Source organism: Dromaius novaehollandiae, chromosome 8 (assembly GCF_036370855.1).
Source record: "Dromaius novaehollandiae isolate bDroNov1 chromosome 8, bDroNov1.hap1, whole genome shotgun sequence".
NCBI classification, from domain to species: Eukaryota; Metazoa; Chordata; class Aves; order Casuariiformes; family Dromaiidae; genus Dromaius; species Dromaius novaehollandiae.
Genome location: NC_088105.1, coordinates 20,465,771 through 20,482,269, shown reverse-complemented (window position 1 = coordinate 20,482,269; position 16,499 = coordinate 20,465,771). Strand labels below are relative to the sequence as shown.

At 34.7% G+C, this 16,499-nt stretch overlaps 1 protein-coding gene across 7 annotated transcripts in view; it reads left to right on the top strand.

Moving 5' to 3' along the window:
- SLC35A3 (solute carrier family 35 member A3) overlaps positions 1-15,097 on the top strand; it is a 28,062-nt gene extending 12,965 nt beyond the window's left edge. For 5 of the 7 annotated variants that reach the window (XM_064515847.1, XM_064515845.1, XM_026094272.2 and 2 more), the window contains 6 exons: positions 383-537; positions 620-742; positions 1,880-2,051; positions 5,570-5,688; positions 6,203-6,336; positions 8,726-12,674. In XM_064515847.1, the coding sequence (XP_064371917.1) occupies positions 383-537; positions 620-742; positions 1,880-2,051; positions 5,570-5,688; positions 6,203-6,336; positions 8,726-8,816 (794 nt within the window). In that variant the 3' untranslated portion in view covers positions 8,817-12,674. Of the gene's footprint in view, positions 1-382; positions 538-619; positions 743-1,879; positions 2,052-4,939; positions 5,024-5,569; positions 5,689-6,202; positions 6,337-8,725; positions 12,675-13,020; positions 13,059-14,142 lie in introns of those variants that run through there. The other 2 variants (XM_064515846.1, XM_064515848.1) reach the window with 2 other exon arrangements.
- Positions 15,098-16,499: the final 1,402 nt, after the last annotated feature.

Genomic DNA, 16,499 nt, shown 5'->3' with positions numbered 1-16,499 from the left:
TTTAAGTATAATAGAATCTTATTAAGCAAAGAAGAATCTACTTTTGCATTTTTATCTGATCTTCTTTAATGTATTCTTCTTTAATATATCCAAATGTAGAATGGCCATCAATATGTTTTACTTAAAATACTTTGAATGATCGTAGTTTTGATGTTCCAGTCTGCAGCTAGACATTTTGCGGCTTTTTTTTTCCCTTTAAATATGGGAGCTTTATGAAAGCCAAACACACAATTTAGTATTTTGAGATTTGATAGCTATGATAGCTATAAAAAGGGGTCAACACTCTTAAAGAACAGAATATAACTGTCTTTGGGGGTTGGGGAGGGAGGGGAAGGACTTGCATTTAGTGAATATCTGTTTCTTTTATTATTTCTTTGGGTAGAGTGCAATTTACGGACTCTGAACAGAGTGCTGCATGATGAAATCCTTAACAAGCCCATGGAAACTCTCAAACTTGCTATTCCATCAGGAATTTACACTCTTCAGAATAACTTGCTCTATGTAGCATTGTCAAACCTAGATGCAGCCACATATCAGGTATTGTATATTTGGATTTCTCTGCAGGTTTTAAACAAAAACATGAATATTGTGATAATAACTGTTTCTGGGTTTTTTTTAGGTTACTTATCAACTGAAAATTCTTACCACAGCATTGTTTTCTGTGTCCATGTTAAGCAAGAAACTGGGTGTATACCAATGGCTTTCATTAGTAATCTTGATGACAGGAGTGGCATTTGTGCAGGTAAATATTAACGATGGCTTGTATTTATTTAATGTGTTTATTCAAGGAACGTGGATTTCTGTAATGATTGTACAGCTTCCTGATTCTAGCAGCAGCACACCAAAGCCAATGTATGGCCAGGAGTTACAAATCACAACTGGCGAAGGCTAGAGAATGCCAGATATGGCTCACAGGCAAAAGGTAACACCTCTTTGCAGCCCCAGTGCTCTACTGTAGGATGAGATGGCATCCAGAGCAACCTGATGATCACAGGTATAGCAATATTTACTAGCACGCTTCTTCTGACGTCAAGGATTTGGATTCCCAGAACTTCTGTGCCAGCGCAGGCCCGCTGCTTATCCCGTGCTGTATTTTCAGCATGGTAAATTCATTTGAACCTGTTTAAGAGGCAAATTTGGCCTCTGTTGTAAATTGATGCAGGTACAGCAGTTCATACTTTTCAAAGAGCAGGATCATGAGAATAGACTATTCTAAGAATTTTTAGCATATCCTAGAAATTTTTATTTAAAACTTAAATCTACGGATCAAATTTTAAGTACTTTTTAAATGTAATAATTACAAATTTCAGAACCAAAAATTCTGATAGTACTTAACAGACTCTTCGGTATATTTTTGTCCACAGCCTTGCATTTTACTCTGCAAGCATTAGGTGGATGGTGAGATTTAGCTTCACAAAATTCAGTTTATTTTAGTTTTCTGCATAATCACTGAAGAGAGGCATATTCAAATGACAGTTCATCCTGTCTTAACAAAAGGTTTTCTGAGTGTGCCTATATTTCTGTAGAAAACAGGTAGATGGCAGAAGTCAGTCACTGTGCATCACCAGGATAAAAGTCATCCTGTGACTGAGAAACAGTGCCAGCTTATAAAACATGCTGGATAAAATCCTAGGCCTCTGTAAGTCAATGGGAATTCTCCCAGTTAAGGCCCGATTTTACTCCCTACTGAAATGTAGAAAGAAAAATTGTGGCTTTGCAGTTCTTTAAAAATATGTACAGTGCAAAATATAAAACTGTACTAGCATATGATTGTCTGTATTTATTAACTGTTACTATTGCTAGAAAACAAACTTGCATTTTATGAATGCTCATGACTTAATTTTATGAGTGAAGTTTGTGTAATTGTTTTTGCATCCAGTGGCCTTCAGACTCTCAAGCAACAGCTGCTAAGGAACATTCAGCGGGATCTCAGTTTGTAGGCCTGATGGCAGTTCTTATAGCATGCTTTTCTAGTGGATTTGCTGGGGTTTATTTTGAGAAAATTTTAAAGGAAACTAAACAGTCTGTGTGGATCAGAAACATTCAGCTTGGTAAGTTTGAATTTGGTCATCTCTTAGAGCAATACTGCATTTAGAAGAATTAAGATAAATGTGCAGAAAACATCTGTAAAAATGTCAAAAACATTTCAGTGTTCTGCGTAAATGAACTTTTTTAAAAGGTTGGAATAAGAGTATTGTAAACTCTGCTAGCTGGAATTATAAGAATTGCTTTTTGATCTCAACCTAGTTCTTGATTTAACTTGATTATTGAATATTTGTAAGTTCGTACAGAGTCGGATCATTGAATTTATATTTAAAATGCACTATAGAATGTCTTACGCAGGATTCTATGTATCCTTTGTTTAAAAAGATTGTCTTTTAAACTAATTCATTTGAATTCATTTATATATATGCACAATAGTATTAATTCAGTTTTTTTTTCCATAGATTTCAAAAGCACTGGCAATTCATCTGACAATTTTTTGGAAAATGCAGGAGCATTAAAACAAAATATGTTTCTAAATCAGTATTTTGAGACACTATAATATTTTTTCTCTTACACCTGGGTAGACAGTTTTTATAGGTTGGTACTTTTAATACAAACTAGAAAAAAAGCCCTGCTTCATATGTAAGCAGAACTGAGGTAACAATTTGTGATTATTTCAGTACAAAGGTCAGAGCTGTACTATTCTAATAGCCTTACCTACTATGCACTTACTGATAAAGAAATATCTTCTACTTGTAATTCTGCATCTAGAAAACTTAGACACTAATGGTGGCAGAACTGGGCCCTCTTCTTGAATGGGCTTTTCCTCACCTCAAGGCAATCTTGTCCAATTTATGAGGTTTGAAGTCCACAACAGTAATATCTTTTTGTTCCTCTGTTGCATAACTGATTGTTGGAGTGGCCCTTCTTCCTTGAATGGATTCCCTTTAGTCTTTCCCTATAGGCAATAAGTATAATTATTGTATATTTAGATAAATGCTTTTGGCAGAATTTGAACTTTCCAGTACCTTGGCACAGACTCTTGATAAAAACCAAAGAGCTGTAGAATTAAGTCATGAAGATGTTTTATTGGATCAGGGCTGTGTATTGAGGCTGGCAGAATGTAATGAAGTACCATAATAAAAAGCAATGGTGCTTCCCTCCCCCTCCCCCCCCCCCCCATTAGGTAGTTGGAGGTATGGTCAATAATGTCTGATTAAAAGCAAGATTTTTTCCCCCCTTTTTTTCCTGTTGTATTTTAATTAAGAATGGTTTCACTTAATATGCAGAACTGTGTTTTGATTGTTTTTATCCATTTACATGTCTGTAATATTTTGAAACTTGAGGGTAGAGGAGGGAATCCAAACCTCTATTTACTAACTGCTAATATTCGTTGAAATTGTGTATTTTTAAAACTAAGGTTTCTTGAACAGGGTGTTAGGGATACATCAGGAAAAGATAGGCTAGGGAATGTTTGGAGGCAGGGAAGGACAGGTGCCTGGGGCTCGGTCGAGGATTTGAGGCAGGATTTGGTGCTGGGTTGGAGCTATAATGTAAAATCTGTTGCCAAGGAAAGCCAAGAGCAGGAACAGAGGGGAGTGTATTCACGCTGGGAGCCATACTGCTTCTGCGTGGCTTCACGCTGTTGTGACCATTTTCACCCTGCCCGGCCAGAGCTAGCTACCCTGATTCCCATGGCTGAAGAGAGTCCTTTATGCTCCCCTCTTTTTACAGCCCCATGTACCTGTTTGCCATATAATTTGAATGGCTTTGAATTTGGAATAGGTGGGAAGCAAAACCCAAGCATCAATTCTTGCTTCTTTCAAATATGGGCTGCCAATTCAGATAACTTTGGAGAGAGGCTGACAACTATTACTGACTATTATTATTATGAATTTCCATGCTAAAAACACCTTGGCACATGGTAATGCAGATATCTGAAACAATTTCCAAATAAATGTTCATAATCGTTGAAAAAGTCAATGATCTCTTACAAAACACTCTTCAGACTTCTTTTCTACAATGCACAAAAATACATATGAAATCAGATGAGTTTATCGGTTAGATGGTTGGCCTGGTCATATGTTGAATGTTCCAATAACTTGTGAAAACAATGAGATCAAAACAGATTGACCCTTCACATAAACTGCCTAAGGTAGTGTGTAACTGGGGTCCTGGGGTATGAAGACATAAATGTGATAGTTGTGAGAATCAGATCACTTGGATTTTTTTTTTTTTTTTAGAAAACTTTTTTTTTTTTTTTTTTTTTTTACTTTTTCAGTGATCTTTATTTGCCTCAATACAGAATTTAGTAGAATGTTTTTCCTTTTAGGTTTGCTTTCAGGTGAGAAATGAAAAGAATTTTGTCATATTTCATAGAGGATTTCCTGATGCACCTTTTAGAAAATATTTAAAATATGAGATCACAATTTCAAAAATACTTTAATGTCTCCTTTCTGCAAGTGCAAAATACAGTTACCCACTCAAGACTGTATATCTTTCAGGAGCAAGTCTGTCATAAGCAAGAGCTTTTAAATAGAGCTTTTATTAAAACATAAACAACAAAAACATGCATCTAACTTGATTTTCATATTCATATCCTTTGGAATTCCTGCAGAATAAATTGAAAAACAATTATTTGAATAATTTTTGGAAAATTGTCTTCATATGGAATTTTTAATACATACCAATATTTCATATTAGAGATCTGTGAGTAGTTGATTTCTTTTGAATTTGGCAGATCAATCAGAAAGTAAAAGCAATTGGTTTATTTTGAACCAAATGTAAATTTTTTTTTTTTTGTCTGCAAACAAATTTGTTTCATGTCAAGCGAAAGGTTTTATTTAGCTCAAAACAATGCCCTTTTCAGATGCAAAGAAATATAGTGAAAATAGAGGTCAGCTTTTCACAGAAGTTCAGGGTCATAGCCGTTTCCCCACCTCTTCCTGCTCAGGGTGAGAGCCTCCATCAACCATGGAGAAGCCTGAGGGGATTAGAACCAGTTTCCCGTCTTCTAGAAGGGCACCCTTCTCACCAAGTAAGCTCTACCTTAGCTTAATTTCTTTTTTTGACAAAGTTAAGTCTCCACTAGTAAACATTCATTGCGCCAGATACTGGATCTGAGGAATCTCACTTCCCAGATCACTGTCTGAACTAGCAAACTTGTAAGTCCCTCTCTTGCTATGTCAGTGACCATCACCTCCTCTGAAATCTGACCCGTTTTTCTCTCCAGAATATACTGTGACTTCAGCCTGTGGTCATGACTAGTTTCAGGAGAACTGAAACTGTTTAAGTGAATTTGACTATATACCATAAACAAAAATCAACCCATTCCAGTAGGAAGCAGTGTAAGATAAGTATATAACAATGCCCTAACGGAAACAATCAAAGCTGTTATAAGTATGGAAACTTATTTTTAAAAGAGAATTTCTATCTGAACATTGATTGCATTTAAACGTGGTGGTATTAGAAATGTCAGTCCTGTTTTAAAACTTTATATAGGTGAGCAGACCGTGATGACAAGGAACCTGTTTGCATATTTTTTCATGTGAAGCTTTTGAATCAATCAATCTTTCACTTTCAGGATTTTTTGGTAGCATATTTGGATTGATGGGTGTATATATTTATGATGGAGAACAACTGTCAAAGAATGGATTTTTTCAAGGATATAATAAACTCACATGGATAGTTGTCATTCTACAGGTAAGATACCAAAAATTACATGTTTCTGTGAAGACACTTGGGATTTATTCTCCTATAAATGACAGGGGAAACTAATGTTTGTCCTTAAAGCTATTGAGAATCCTACAGTCAAAAGTCTGGTCCATCACTATTAGAATAAACCTCTAAATAAATAAAAATCTGGAAAACTTTGAACAAATATTATGATTAAGTATTGTGCAAAATGAAAGTATGTAATATTATTTCTTTTGTAATATTAAAAAAATAGAATATATGTTCTTCCTCTGTGGCTAAAAATGTGTATAGAAGTATTTTCCACTAATTTAATATTGGTAATATGATCAGTGATTTTTTTGCTGGAGAATGAAGAACTCCTCCAATCGTTACCTTCAACAGTGCATAGCTGTATCATGTGAAATAAATGTAATGCTCCTAGAGCTAGACAGAAACTTTTCCTTAAGTAAGTGCATGTTGTTAAAATAGATGCTCTCACTGAAATTATTGGGTTGCAAAGCTGAACCTCAGTCTTTTTTAGGCACTTGGAGGCCTTGTGATTGCTGCTGTTATAAAATATGCAGACAACATTTTAAAGGGGTTTGCAACATCTCTCTCTATTATACTGTCAACACTGATTTCCTATTTCTGGCTACAAGATTTTGTCCCTACAAGGTAAGAGTTATTTTCCATGTGTACTGAAAAAAAAAAAAAATTATTGGAAATTCAGTGGCTACCAGATACAAATGCAAATATAAATAAAAACAATCCAAGCTACACTTCCTAAAAAGCTTAGATTAAACCTTCACATAAAAGTTTAGTTTTATAATATGCCATAATTTATGCTTAAATTTTGCAGTACAGAGGGCAAGGTTTAATTTTCTCTAAGATCCAGTCCCTCATAGGTCAGAAATAATTGAGCATCTCCTCTCAGTTTTTGATGAACCACTCTCTTTCTGCCTCTGTGTTTTAGTTCAGTTTTCCTTTCTCTTCTTTTTTTTTTACCATTTGTTCTTTAATGTACCCAAATATCTTCTCCTCTCCATTCATTCTCCCTCAGCTTGTTCAGCTTGTACTTTTCTCTGTTCTAGTTGGCCTTGTTCTAACCCTGTTTTCACCCTTTCTCCCATTTTTTGTTCTCTGGGTCTTACTTTGCTTTTGTGATGAAGCACTTCTCTTTAGGTCTGATACTTGGCTGGTATGGGTATGGCTCTACACTTTGAACCAGGCTCCCCCCGCTGGCTCTTCTGGATAAGGCTGTGAAAAAGGGATTGCCTGTCTCTAATTTCTAAATTTTCTAAAAAATTTCTAATTTTCTAAAAGAGATGATAATCTTTCTGTATGGCTTTTCATCCAATCTCAAAGCAGTCTCTGAAAGAGATCATTGCTATCAGACAAATGTGGAAATTATACCACAGGGATTAGTTGCCCAAGGATGTCCAGTAGTCCAAAGACAAAGGTTTTTTTGGTTTTTGTCCCCCCCTAGAGCCATTACCATATTTATAAATTAAAATATTTAACCAAGAAAGAGAGAAAAATAGTGTACGCTTCCAGGCCCAGTACACTGTAACCTGACGTTTTGTGAATCTGATTTTAGTAGCTATGTGCACTGCTGTTTTATACATTGATAGGTTCTGGAATTATGACTTTTATTTTGGCAGTGCATGTTAATGTATGGAGTATAAAAGTAATGTGCCCACTTTCAGATACATTAATAGGACCTACTGTTGCTTATAATGGACCTACGTATGCTATGCGTACTCAAAGTGTAGAAGTATTTTGAATAATCTTCAGTAGTTTTATTTCTGATACAAAGAAACTTATTTCTATCTAAAAGTAGTATTTGCAAAGTTTTCAGGAGTTTATTTTAACATTCAAAAAAAGGAATTAGAACAACTATTGGAGGCTGAAAAAAGGAACGCTTTAGACTTTAGATTATAAGTAGTCTACATTTGTCCTGTTAAACAAAAACAAATGTGGAATGTGGTTTAAGAATTTTTTGTGTTCAACTGGAAATTAATAAGTAATTGCTAGCCTCTGCAAGTATGATCAGAATGGAAACATTGGTAAATAGTTAAATGACGTGGAGCCAACTAGCAGCATGCAAAACTTGGCTCTCTCATTTAATAAAACTTGATAAACTTGAGTTGTTAATCAGAATTAATCTTTATTATGTTGCTTATGCACATTGAAATTATTTGAACAGAAGCTGTTTCATTTCAACAAACATTTCTGATTGTGATAATAGATAGAAGTACCTAAGTGCTCAAATGTGTTGCAGTGAAACATGAAACAGGTTAGCTGTGTTCTCTGAAGGCTTACAGCGTAATGTACGACTGTTCTTTAGTGTTTGGTTCAGAAAATCAGACTGTTAACATGTCTTTTTGACAGGGTTCTTTTCTAAAATACGTATTTATTGTCTAATGGCCTTGGCTATTTTGTTTCAGACCTGTAGTTATCTAAATACTATGAAAGACCCTTATGTTTCAATACAGAAGATGCCTTTTTTATCTCTTTGTTGTATAAATATTTATGTATCTGTCATAATAGCCCAAAAAATAAGATTTACTGACTTGCAGACTGGTTCTTGGGAAGTAGTGGTTTGTTTTGACACAAACTTCAGACTTCTAAGCAAACCTAACTCTGACATGATGCACATAAAACATTAAAAATGGTTAGATAACCACAGTAGTTGCACTTCTTCAGCTTCCTCTTGCATTTTGCATGGCGCTTTGGTCAAAAGAAAGAAATATAAGATTGGTTTGATTATTCCTTTGTCAGTTGCTTCATGAAACTATATTTTTGTTTAGTTTTCAGAATGTCAATAAAATATTACATTATTTTGCTTGTTCATGGATGCAATTTTGTTAATTCCATTCAATTTTTTCTTATATAATTCTCCAAGAAAATAAGGCAAATTACTTCATTCATTATAAATTGGACAGATATAACTTATTATATTCTCAGGGGAATAATGTCCTTTCTTTTGAATTGTATTACCTAATAAAATTCTGTCAACTAAAAACGGCTGACTTTTCCCCCCCCCCCTCTCTATTCTATTCAGTGTCTTTTTCTTCGGAGCCATTCTTGTAATAGCAGCTACTTTCCTATATGGTTATGATCCAAAGCCTGCAGGAAATCCCATTAAGGCATAGCAGACTTCCTTACAAGCCTGCTTCTCGAGATCATGTGTTGGGTGCCTCGCTGACGGTGGTGTGTGGGAGATGGTATTGTGCACTGGAGGGAATGGATTACCACGCTGAATCTAATGAAGAAGTGGTTATGAGTAGTCTGGAACAATCGGAGGAGTTAAAGATGGATGATGAGACTGTACGTAACTGATTGAAAAAAATGGCAGGGGAAGGCCCAGTGCAACTCGCTAATAAAAACTTGAAGGGAACGAGAAGTTTCCAAGAAACTGCAATTGGGAATGTTTACAGCTTCAACCTGGGATTGCATCAAAAGAATTTACTGTTTTGACTGCTGCAGAAATGTCCTATGCACTCTTTGAAAGAGCACATGACAACATTGTCAGATTGTATGTTTTTGCAATTCGACTATTTAAGATTAGTAAATACATTTTTAACTGTTTCTTTACATGAAATCAACTGAATACACATCATAGTTCTAAAGTGATGGTTCTAATTAGATATTCCTTATTAAAACTGTGAAAATTGAAGTATGATTGAAAGGACCTTTTCACAATTATCAAATATTTTTATATTTTTAGAAGGCTGATTAATAACAGAAATCTGTATTCTGTTGCATACATAAAACTATTGTGAGAATGTTAACATTCTCACAGTAGAAGGAGACTACACAAAGGGAGAAATTCAGAGTGAAAGCTAGAAATCTGTGACAATACTCCACCCTTCCTCAGTACGGCCGTTAGTGTTCCCAAGGTCCCAGTAACCCTGTGAACACAGGCCAGAGGTTACTGCAGTGGCCTCGCACTATGGTTAGGGCTGGGCTGGAGTGCTTGCTCAGATGCACTGTTCATTCCTTTATTTTTGTTGATTATAAATCAGCTCGTTGGTAGAACCTTTGAAGTAGTTTTTATGCTTTAAATATCCTCTGGCGATTTTTTTAACTACAATTTAAAAAAAGGCCCGTAATAAATATTTTAAATGCATTACTGTTGTCTGTAACAGCTCCATATGGAGCCATTATGATATATCGTCTGTGTGCTGTACTGTATTTTATTACAGAGGGTTTTTGTTTTTAAAGCATTGTTTACTCATGAACTCTCCAAGGCTGTTTCAGTACATTTGTACGTAATGGCTTAATTAGAGTCCTTGAGCCAACAGACCAACATGGGTTCTCTAGAGCTATTGAGTCTAGTGGTGGAATTACTTTAATGGAAAAGTAATTTATTGTGCAATAGGTTAATATAAAAGCATGCTCTCCTTTTGTTTTGAACTAAAAAAAAAGAAACCCAAAACCTAGAACCAATCAGGCTGTTACGAACACTTTGCTTGTTGAAGTATTTACATATAGCTGGTTGAGCCAGAAGCGTGCACACAAAAAAAAGGGCAGAACTAATGAACAAAAAAAGCTGTCTTAATCATTTGTTTTCGGGAGGCCTTTTCACAACGGGTATTAAGGTAAAGTGACTTCTCATCCATGTGTTACACTTGTAAAGGTATAAATTTATACAAAAAGATATCAACAGTCCCTTAACTGTAGAATGACAGGTGGTGAAAATGTTTAATTCCTTTTTTTTTCCTCTTCATGCTCTTTCTCACTTCTTTCTTATGCTAATGAAAACATTGTGATGAGAGATGTTTTTAAAAGTTTATCAAAGTACCTCATCCAGCTTTACAGAACGTCTTAGTAATGGATTGACAAGAGAGGATTCCATAAAAGTGCTGAGACTCTTTTAATGAAGTATTGTAAATGCAAAAGGAAAAATTCCACTTATATCAGCAAAGTAAGAATGCTGCTTTCTTCTGTTGGTGCTAACGTGTTATCAACTTTTTGTTTGTAGTACTGGAGTTAAAAAAAAAAAAAAAAAAAAAAAAAAAAACAGTTTTCAGAGTTATGCCAAGGATTTGTTAAGCTTTCTGAACTGTAAATCGACCCTGGCATGCCATAGTTGTAGAAGCTATGCTAATAAGTGGGCAGAATTCTCCCAAATTACATTAAATAGACATTCTACTTTAAATCTTTCACCTATAACACTCGGTGTGGCAAAATCTATCACAAATTACATATAGTCACTTTACTGAAATACAGTATGAGGCAAAATGCATGCATGCAATAGTGGCGTACAGTGTTACTACACAAAAAGCTTAGTGTAGGAAGGGCAGAATGCATCATTCTCTGAAATGATTTGAGAAGTGTTGGTAATCATATTATCTGAATTGGAGTTTGGGCTGAACAGTAATACCTGTTTCATGAGTCACAGTAGTGGAAATGTTCAGGTGATACTTGGTTGGTTACTTGGGAAATTTTTTTATTTAAAAAAATAGAGAAAGAGAGGAGCAGGTTGAGAACACTTTAAAAGCAGTTGCACAGTAAGGAAGCAAATGGGTTAAAATCACCACACTGCTGGAGTGCTGTTAAATATAACCCAGTTTGAATATGCACCAATGTACTTAAGCATCAATTTAAAGGAAACAACAGAAATATGTTCTCTTTTGCCTTTGAATAGAGTAAGTAATTTCATGGCTTTGGAAAACAATATACCTACTGTACTAAGGAACAGTAAATCTTGTCTTTAGAGCAGTGACTCCTCCACTTTCTCAATTACAATTTCATTAAATTTTCCAGTAGAGGTGTGGATGCCTTTAAACACTTTATATGCATTGTTGCCCTGAAGGACGTATGAATTTGCATTATTTTAGTTGCCTCTCCTTAGCCCATTATAAATACATTAAGGCCCTTCAGGTTGAAAAGCAATGCTCTAGAAAGAGGGAAGCCTGTATATGCTTTCTGGGAAGAGAAAGGATTTGAGGAGAATTTCCTGATCTCATAAACCTCCTGACCTTTGCAGTCTGAGAGCCTATGTACATTTTCTCATAGGGATACCTTCACATTGGGGGGGGGGGGGGGGGGGGGGAGGAAGACAGTTTTAATTCTACCACTCATTAACTAATCAAAGATGTATAATTAGTACAAAACATTTGGAAACGGAAGATAGTGTGCTTTGAGTTTGCTGTAAAAGCAATCTGTAGGAGTCATAACTTTTCAAAATTAAACCTAGCTTTCTGAACTACTTTTCTGAAAGAAAAAAAAGACCACGGTTTTGTTAGTTTAGTTGTATATTCAGGGGGCTAACCTATACTTATCATAATTTTATTTAAATATTTATAAAGTTATAGCAAGGTATTTATTTGCAATAACTTGGTTTTTTTGTTTGTTTGTTTGTTTGTTTTTAAGACTTGCATAATGGGAGTACTGGTATTTATTGAACTATTTGGTAGTTTTACCTGAGAATCTCTGGGATGCCTGGTAAATGTTCAAACAACAGTAAGCTGTCAGACCTATGTTGAAAGCAAAATAAATCAGCAATTCAGTGGTGAAAAAATCTTGAGTGTAATAAAGTAAGGTAAACATTGTATTTTTGTGCTATCTACAAGTGCCCATTATTTTTTTTTTCCTCGAAGAATTCAGGTAAATATATAGTTCTATTAAACTTCTTTGTTGTAGGCAAATTGACACAGCTCCTCCTTTTTTGTTTGCTTTAATAACGATGGGTAGATTAAAGTTCTAGTTCCTACTTCTACAAAGTAATGTCTGTTTTTACTGTAACTTTCTAAAAACACTGCTTTATTTTTCCTCAAGAAATTGATATTATTTTGGTAGCATATGCTTGTGTTTCAGTTATGTCTACAGTCCTCTCATTGATTTTTAGGAATATATACTTGTTTTGTCTTCCTAACTTATTTTTATGGCTGTAATTCAAAAGAATGTAATGGATTTTGTTAAACTGTTTCAAAATTGATAAATTTCTTATGTTCTTCGTTGTCTGTAACTTTCATCTTATAATATATTTCCTTATCAGCCCTTCATGTTCTGTTGTGCTTGAGCAATCATCATTTTCAAATTTGAACTCATTATTAATCTGTCCTGTCGACAGTTTTTCTTGCTAGATATCATGAATGAGGGAGATTATTACTCTTTTTCTTCTCTTAAATGCATATTTTTGTAAGAATGAGATTAAAAAAAAAAAGGTTTTGTGTGTTTTTTTAAAGGTAGTGTTTATCTATAGTGTGGTATTATACCATGTATATATAGTAGTGTATCATTATATTACATTACCTATAGTGTTCAGTTCTTGTAAGTAAGTCCAAGAAATGTTTCCTTGACTTTGTTTTGATTGTCCTGTTCATTTTTAATGTTAATTTTTTTCTACAGGAAGTTATGCCAGAACTAAAGTGTGTCACTCTGTCCAGGTGAGCTCATTATATGTTTTTAGATATCTAGAGTGAAGATATTTTGTGTGGAAAAATGCAAGGGCAAATGCAACAAAATACATGGTATTAATTAGGTGATATCTTCTGCCTCAGTTACTACAAATCCAAATTTCCTACCCAGTTGAATTTATAACTTTTTCTGGTTGTTTCTTGCTCAGGTGAATTTTAAACTCTTTTAGAAGCAGAAAAATCTGTCCTGAGGTGCAGTACAGTGCTCCTTCTTGAATGATTGCTGCACATTTGCATACAAGAGTAGCATTTGGCCACGGCATTTTTAACTATTTCTTTGAACCTTTTGTCATTGTTCTGACAGTAATTAGGCATATTGATTTCATTAGCACTTTACAGTAGCTGAGTAACAGTTGCTTATATGCTAAGCCTGTATCTATATGTGCTGCCATGAATAATGTTTTTTTAAAGCTTTTCTTTATTGTCAATATATTTTAAATGACATTTTAAATATATGAGCCCAGATATAAACTATATATTCATATGTTGTTGAAAAATTTGGGGGTACTCATAGGAGTTTTGTAAGTTAATGTTTCTGTGTGATACACCGTATACAATTCTAATATATGGTGTTTCCCAGCAATTTGGAAACAGGTTTTCAGTGTAACACTGCTGAACCATAGAATGCAGTTTACATGATCTAATACAGTCATCTTTTATCTATAATGGGGTAAAATACTGCATTTCTTTTTTTATGTGCAGATAAGGTCACTTACAGTAATATACAAACTGGCTATAATTAAGCACCAGCTGTATTGGGAATACGATATAAAATTCTTTGAGATCTTTATAAATTGAGAGAGTTGCCTTTATGCATATTTTAGAAAAAATAAAACCTAGGTAACCTGGAAACAATGTTTTATTTAACTTTTATTATTCCAGAACGGAATTTTTTGGTGTAGTTCTCTATACACTCCAAAAAGGCTATGGTTAGATGTTTGTTAATGGTATGTTTTAACTTAAAACTTATTGAATTTTGCCAGAAATTTATTTTTGGCCAAGACAGGCTTCTTTTTGACCACTGTATCATGACTTCTTGTAAATCACATTCCAGCAGTATTCCTGTGACTGTCTCTGCGCTCTCTTCTGCCTGAAAACCCTGATCTCCTTGTTCAGGAGTAGGGTTTCTCTACTGGTGGTGGTAGGTAACATCTGATCTAATTTCTCACAGCATAGGTGTGAGACCAGAGAGTTGTCAAATTTGCTATTCCTGTCCGTGATCTTGAAGTGTGTAGTTTGCTCTCTGCATTGTAACAGGGAGTGGGAATTACCTTGTATGTTTAAGTAAACAGGCTGGGTAGTGTGAGAGGATAAACAGCTCTCTGCAAAGGGGCTACTGAACAAAAATTTGTGCTGTGACTTGGGCAAAGGCTGCATTGTCTCATGTCACGCTGCCACTAGTGAGAGGATTCCTGGGAGGAGCATGTTTGTGGCATAAACACATGCAGTTCTGCACAGCTGCAAAGGTACTGAGCACATTTGCCTAAGGAAGTTTTTTGACACAGAGGTCTCGTTCTGGTCTGCTTACTTTCCTGACTGCTTTGCAGTGATCAGTATTGTAGTGGGCATGTGTTGTACAGCATATGGCAAGTAGGTGTTTAGCTAACACAACTCACTGATACAGTAAGGTTTATTTGTCGTGCCTTAGACTTACTGTAAACAGCATCCTTATGGTGGTAAAAATGTATCAAATATTAGCTGTATTAACAAAATTATATTGTGACCTACAAGACTTAAATCAGCAAGTAGAAGAAATTCTGCATGAAGATTTATTATAAAATAATTCTTTATGTTATATACAATAATAATTTCTGTGACAGTAGCTTGAAGTCTTTCAGGTAAATAACTTAAAAGCTACTAAATTCTGTAAGTTTAGACACTTAGCCATGAGCAAGAAAGAAAGTTAAACTGATTTGATGACTGCTTTGATATCTGTGATACTGGTTTTCTTTGGCTTGACATGCTGATATATTTTCTTTTACCAAAATACAAGTATTGTTTAAAAGTTTTATTTGGAATCTAATAATTTAGTTATTTTTAATTAGATTCAGATGACACAAAGAGAAATCGTAGCTTCATGGGTATAAATGAGAATATTATTCCACTGTTTTTACCGCAAGAGAAATAGTCCTGGTTTATATCTGAGAAGCAGATTAGTGCATTCTAGGCTTGCATCTTCCTTAGCTCTTTATGTGACTTTTAGAAGTCATATTGCAAAGTCCCTGGGCATCAAATTTCCAATATGGAAAATTCTTTGTAAAATTGTTCAGGAGCTTTGGTTGTAAACTACCAGTGTGTGATGTGCAATTGTAAAACACTGTAATCCTTAGTAGAGGAGTTTTGCCACAAATTGGTGATTCAGTAGCTTTTCTTCCTGTTTCAAATAATTTTGATAGCAGGGGAAAGTTAGTATACAATATACCCTCTAGAATACAACAGAATTCTTTGATTCATATTACAATTTAAAAGCTGAGTTTTGTTTAGTTATAATTTAGAATATATCAGAAGACCTGAGCAGAGTTCACAAACACATTATGGTGAATTACATGTTCTTCTGTCCTTTCCAGAGAGATTTATAATAATATTGGGTCATTTTAGCAGTTACGCACCAATAATTTTCAGAACTCTTTATTTCTGTCAGTTGCTTTTGTCAAAACCACTCTGATCGTAGTGATCACATGCAGTTGTGATTTAAACTGAAATTTTTACACTGTTGGGTGGCAGGAATGAAATTACAGTCCAAATAACTGTTGAAGCCATTGTCTGCTTGTGCTTTAGAAGCAAGGTTTTCCTTAGATATATAACCAACTACTCTGTTTTCATTCTGCTTCCAAAAAGATAGTATCTTTTCCAGCTAACAGATAGTAGTATTCATTTACTTTGTATAGGAGGTTGAACAATATGGGTGTTTGGGTGTCACAGACAAAACTGCTTTGTTTCTCTTCAGGAAATAAAATGATTGCCAAGAATTTGTCTCATAGTTAAATAAAGGCAGAATGGATTATTTCAGGATTTATTTAGGTAAGTGAAGTTTGAAATTTCAATGCAGACAAGTGCAGGTGGTTGAAATTCATGTCAGCAAAAGCAAGACATATTTCTGTTTATCTAGAGTTCTTTCTGAATTTAGGAATTTTTATTTGAATTATTTGCCCAGCCTACATGAGCAAACTTGATATTTCTCTTAAGATGCATTTATTTGGGGATAATGACATCAGTACCAATGGTTGGTTTGATATGTGGATGAAAAAGCAGCCCTTTAATCAGTCTGGTTACAAAATCTCATTGTTGAGGTCTAGTTATGTTTAACTTTTTTAACCTGAGTTCCTTACATGTCATACACATCTGTGTGTGACTTTCCTACCAAAATAAAATGACACTCTCTCCAAGGAATGGACTTGAAACCATATCAGT